Here is a 6442-nt window from a genome sequence, read left to right on the forward strand (position 1 = left end):
TTCATATTTTTCACTTTTTAAATGATTTTGAGTGCAAGGATATTTGACTATTGACAAGATAGTATGTTTTTTTATTCTTAAAAAGCTTTTATTAAAAAGATTGCATTCCTTACAATTGGTATAATTTAGGACTAAGGAAATACTGTATTCTAGTCAGAGTGAGTCCTCAATCAAAGGCTTTTTACTTATTATTTTTGTGTCATTTAACAAATATGTAGTGAGCATGGATGGAATGAAGGATAGTCTCTGTTCTACATGAGTCAACAGTGAATTGACTATTTATTACCTCCTCTGGTATCAATTCAAAACCTCTTTCTGACATTCTACTGGATTACAGGCTGACTCTGAATGGGTATATGAAAATATAAAAAGCTCTCTTAAAATGCTCAAGAAAATAGCTACAGAAATATCCTAGGATGCTGGGTTAAAGAACTTCCAGGTCAGGTAGACATTAATGCATTTCAGTCCCCGTCCAGCAGGGGGTGCAGCTTCCTAACACAAACACCTTTCTTGAGAAATGTGGGCTTCCACTGATCATTGCTCTGTCTCTCCAATGCTTCTTCCTGCTACGAATGAAGCACATTAGCTAGGTGACACTCTAGAGATGAACTCTTCTCCAGGCTTCGTGACTGTGGTACTCTTGATGCTTGGTAAGTAAAATGCCTCTTAAAATTTGGATTCTTTCTTCTGTTCTGTCAGCAAAACATGTAAGTATAAATTTATCCAGGAGATTTATGCCCAAGGTAACATAGGTCTCTTTTCTTTTTCCCCAGGACGAACCCATGGAGACTCAGTGACCCAGATGGAAGGCCCAGTGACCCTCTCCGAAGGGGAGCCCCTGACTATAAACTGTGCTTATTCAACAGCAGTGTCCCCCAATCTTTTCTGGTATGTCCAGTATCCTGGAGAAGGTCCACAGCTCCTCCTGAAAGCCTTGAGGGACAAGGAGAAGGGAAGTCACAAAGGTTTTGAAGCCACCTACGACGGAAAATCCAAATCCTTCCACTTGGAGAAGTCCTCAGTGCAAGCGTCAGATTCGGCTGTGTACTACTGTGCTGTGAGTGACACAGTGACAGGGACTGCAGGGGGAGCTGAGCGAAAACTCTGAGCAGAACAGGGGCCCAGATGCTGAATGTCTCTGATCTACTTTGGTTCCAGCACAGTGTATGATAGTTTGCCCCTCAGTGTCTGCTTGATACAAAAGTCATACAAATGGCTAGAGCATGGGAACCAGAAGGAACATTCCCCAAACCCAGCTGTTCATTAGTGCAATGAGAAATTCCAGTAGTTCCTAAGCCAGGACCTAAGTAATTTCAAGGTGAAACCACATAACATTGAAGTGGTGTCTTGCTCACCCTGCAGTGAAAGTCCAGCCCCACAAGCTGCTGAGGCCCCCCTGGTGGGTATTGCTGTGTCCAATGACACACTGAGAGAGCCAGGGTGTGCCTGAGAAGGTGGTGTCCGTCCCATGTCTTCCTGACAGAGGATGGGCAGGAGAGGTGATGGGAGAGCTGCAGGCCCAAACCAGGTTTGAATAGAGAAAGAAGGGGAGGGAAGAAAGGAGGGGAACATATGGAAGTGACAATGAAAAGAGAGACAAGGAACCTCAGTCCAGGTTTCTTTTCTAGACAGTAGACAGAGGCTGATATTCAAAATGAAGGGAGGGGGCAAAAACATAACTGAGGAAATGACTCCTGTCCAGACCGGTTAGGTAGATCATTTGGCTTTCATACAGTAATAAGTGAGATGATTTTCAGTGCCCAGGAATTACAGTGAGAGAAAATGCTTTTCGTCTGATTTTTCTTTTTCTTTTGAAGTTTATTGACTTATTTTGAGAGAGAGAGAGAGAGAGAGAGAGAGAGAGAGATGGAAGGGCAGAGACAAGACAGAGGGAAAGAGAAAATCCCAAGCAGCCTCCATGCTGTCAGCACAGAGCCCAATGAGGGGCTGGGAGTCACGAACTGTGAGATCATGACCTGAGATGAAATCAAGAGTCAAAGGCTTAACTGATGAAACCACCCAGGCATCCCCAGAGACTTGGTTTATAACAAAAAAGTTTCGGAAATAGTATGAATGCAAGTCTTTTTTAAGTTTTGAACTTTTTAAAAGTTTATTTATTGAGAGAGAGAGAGACAGAGAGAGAATGTGTGTGTGCAGTTTGGGGCAGACAGAGGGAATTCCAGTGAGAATCCCAAGCAGAGAATCCCAAGCAGGCTTCACTCTGCCAGCACAGAGTCCGACTCAGGGCTCCATCCCGCAAACTGTGATATCATGACCTGAGCCATGATCAGGAGCCAGACACTTAACCAAGTCAACCACCCAGATGCCCCTGCTGTCCCTTTCTAATAGGATGTATGAAAGGGTTAAGAAAAGTTAGGAAAGTAAGAAACCTCATTTGCTTCATAGTATTTGGAAACTGTTGATCTACAGTAAAAACATATTGACTGACACTGACTACATCATTTTTCGAAGCTTTTTTTAAAAGTTATTAAAAATCTATTAATTCAGAGGGAGCCAAGATGGTGGAACAGCATGAAAGTTTTTTGTGTGTCTCACATCCACGAAATACAGCCAGAACAACGTTAAACCATCCTGCACACCTAGAAAACTGATCTGAGGATTAACACAACAATCTGCACAACCTGAACCACAGAATTCAGCAGGTACGTGGCGCGTAGAGGTGAACTCGGCGAGAGAGAAGCTGGCGGTGGACAGGTTGCTGCCTTTGCAGGTGGAGAGAGGACAGAGACTAGGGAGAGGGGGAGAATACGGGGAAAGCACCCCTCCCCAAAAGTGGAAAATTGGAAAGAGCTGCAGGGACTAAACTAAAAAGGGAGAAAGGAGAAAGGAGAAAGGAGAGGGTTTAAATGCCATTAAGACTGTAAACAAGGGGAGCGCAAAGGCTGCAACTCCGCATCTCCATACCTGGTGGTGCTCTGGTGGGAAGAGTGAATCCCCAGGAACAGAGTGGGGTCCGGGAGGTTCTCGCGGGCCACACGGGGAAAAGCGGTTCCACTGCTGGAAGGAAGAGACGGTTTGGTAGAGATGGTTGAAGCCACCTGGTCCCAGCAGACCCAGAGAATGACCACATTCGCTGGTGCTGGAACAAGGTCGTTAAGGGTGAAGCCTGGTGCCAGATGTGTGTTGCGATTTTCCATGGTCCCTGAAAAGCTGCTGCTACACTATCTCGCGAACTTTTTCTGGGGCGGGCTGGCACCTGGCTGCAGTCTTGGGGCACCGGCAGCAGCAGGGTCCAGCAAGCGTTCCTGGGTGCATCCGACATTTGGACATTGCTCGGTGAGACCCTCCCACAGAGGGGTGGAACTGGTCAAAGCCACAGTCCTTCAGAAGTAAGGGGCCGGGTAAAATAACCGCATCTGAGACAAAACTCGGGAGAGAGTTACCGCCTGGGGCCTGGTCACGGAGAGTGGAAAAGCGGGAGTGGATGAAAGCTAAAGACAGAGGATGGGTGCTCGATTGCTGATTGGAGAGAACGGAGTTCCCATACTAGAAAGTGGAGAGTAGGGTGACTCCATTTTCACTGTTCCTGCGCATGCGCGTACGCACCTACGAGCGCTGCAACAATCCATACCAGTAGGCTAGTGGCGCCATCTAGTGGAGAAGGGAGCTGTTACACTGAGTACCGCCCAACTGGACCAACCTCGCTCTTCAAGAACACAAGTCTTACCGCCTACTGAGTTTATGGACCATAAAGCTATATTGTCTGACTTCTAGGGGAAAAGGAAGCAATTTCAGTCTTATTTCAATCTGTAGGCAGGTCCATCTATTCAATTTTCTTTCTTTCTTTTTCTCTTTCACACTATTCTTTTTCTTGAATACAGAAAGAGAAAAAATTCATTTTTATTTTTGATTTTTATTAAAAATATTTTTCTTAAAATTTTATTATATTTTTTACTTTTGTGTAAATTTTTTCAAATTCTTACTTCCATCATTCTATTTTAGTCTACTTCAGTGTAATCACCTTTTCAAATTTTCAAACAAATTTCTTGTTTTCTTTTTTCTCTTTTTCGTTTCTTTCCTTTTTTGTGAATGCAGAAAGTGAAAAACTTCATTTTTACTTTGAATTTATATTAAAAATATTTTTCTTTAAAAATTTTTTACTATATTCTTTGCTTTAATGTAAATTTTTCAAGTTCTATTTTACTTCCATCATGTTATTTTAGTCTACTACAGTGTATTCACTTTTTCAAATTTTCAAATGATTTCTTTTTTTCTCTCTTTTTCATTTCTTTTCTTTTTCTTGAATACAGAAAGAGAAAAATAATTCATTTTTATTTTTAATTTTTATTAGAAATATTTATCTTTAATTTTTTTCCTACTATATTCTTTACTTTTGTGTAAATTTTTTTAAAATCTATTTTACTTCCATCATCTCATTTTACTCTACTTCAGTGTATTCATTTTTTCAAATTCTCAAACAATTTCCTTTTTTTTCTTTCCTCGCTTTTTTTTTCTCTAATCTGTCAAACCACTTTCAACACCCAGACCAAAACACACCTAGGATCTAGCATCATTTATTCGATTTTTGTGTGTGTGTGATTTTAATTTCTTAATTTTAATATTTTTTTAATTTTATTTTTTAATCTTAATTTTTCTACCTCATTAATTCCTTTTCTCCCTTCAAAATGATGAAACGAAGGAATTCACCCCAAAAGAAAGAGCATGAAGAAACGACAGCCAGGGATTTAACCAACAGATACAGCAAGATGCCTGAAACAGAATTTAGAATCACAGTAATAAGAATACTAGCTGGAGTCGAAAATAGATTAGAATCCCTTTCTGCAGAGATAAAAGAAGTAAAAAATAGCCAGAATGAAATTAAAAATGTTATAACTGAACTGCAATCATGGATGGATGCAGCGGTGCAAGGATGGACGAGGCAGAACAGAAAATCAGCGATATAGAGGACAAACTTATAGAGAATAATGAAGCAGAGAAAGAGAGGGAGATGAAGGCAAAAGAGCACGATTTAAGAATTAGAGAAATCAGGGACTCTTTAAAAAGGAACAACATCAGAATCATAGGGTTCCCAGAGGAGGAAGAGAGAGAAATAGGGGTAGAAGGGTTATGTGAGCAAATTAGAGCAGAAAACTTTCCTAACCTGGGAAAAGACACAGACATCAAAATCCAGGAAGCACAGAGGACTGCCATTAGATTCAACAAAAACTGACCACCAACAAGGCATATCATAGTCAAATTCACAAAATACTTAGGCAAGGAGAGAATCATGAAAGCAGCAAGGGAAAAGAAGTCCCTAACCTACAAGGGAAGACAGATCATGTTTGCAGCAGACCTATCCACAGAAACCTGGCAGGCCAGAAAGGAGTGGCAGGGTATATTCAGTGTGGTGAATCAGAAAAATATGCAGCCAAGAATTCTTTATCCAGCAAGGCTGTCAATCAAAATAGAAGGAGAGATAAAAAGTTTCCCTGACAAACAAAAATTAAAGGAGTTTGTGACCACTAAACCAGCCCTGCAAGAAATATTAAAAGGGGCTCTCTGAGGGGACAAAAGATGAAAAGTTATGTATATAAATAAATAAATACCAAAAGCAACAAAAGATTAGAAAGGAGCAGAGAACACCACCAGAAACTCCAACTCTACAAGCATCATAATGGCAATAAATTCATATCTTTCAGTACTCACTGTAAACGTCAATGAACTCAATGCTCCAATCAAAAGACCTAGGGTAATAGAATGGATAAGAAAACAAGACCCATCGATATGCTGTTTACAAGAGACCCACTTTAGACCTAAAGACACCTACAGATTGAAAATAAGGGGATGGAGAACCATCTATCATGCGAATGGTCAACAAAAGAAAGCCGGAGTAGCCATACTTATATCAGACAATCTAGACTTTAAAATAAAGACTATATCAAGAGATGCAGAAGGGCATTATATCATGATCAAGGGGTCTATTCACCAAGAAGACCTAACAATTGTAAACATTTATGCACCAAATGTAAAAGCACCCAAATATATAAATCGATTAATCACAAACATAAGAAACTAATAGATAGTAGTACCATAATAGTAGGAGACTTCAACACCCCACTCACATCAATGGACAGATCTCTAATCAAAAAATCAACAAGGAAACAATGGCTTTGAATGACACATTGGACCAGATGGACTTAACAGATATATTCAGAACATTTCATCCTGAAGCAGCAGAATATACATTCTTCTCCAGTGCACATGGAGTGTTCTCCAGAATAGACCATATACTGGGACACAAATCAGCCCTAAGTAAGTACAAAAAGATCAAGATCATATGTACATATTTTCAGACCACAATGCTATGAAACTCAAAATCAACCACAAGAAAAAATTTGGAAAGGAAACAAATACTTGGAGACTGAAGAACATCCTACAAAAGAAGGAATGCGTGGGGTGCCTGGGTGGCTCAGTCAGTTAA

General features: G+C 40.6%; 1 gene segment (V, D, J or C); it reads left to right on the forward strand.

Moving 5' to 3' along the window:
• The first annotated feature begins 560 nt into the window (after window positions 1-560).
• Window positions 561-1108, forward strand: LOC122222604. The segment is given in 2 exon segments: window positions 561-650; window positions 774-1108. Coding segments are annotated over 2 exon segments (381 nt in total).
• The last annotated feature ends 5334 nt before the right edge of the window (window positions 1109-6442 follow it).

This window comes from Panthera leo, chromosome B3 (assembly GCF_018350215.1).
Source record: "Panthera leo isolate Ple1 chromosome B3, P.leo_Ple1_pat1.1, whole genome shotgun sequence".
NCBI lineage: Eukaryota > Metazoa > Chordata > Mammalia > Carnivora > Felidae > Panthera > Panthera leo.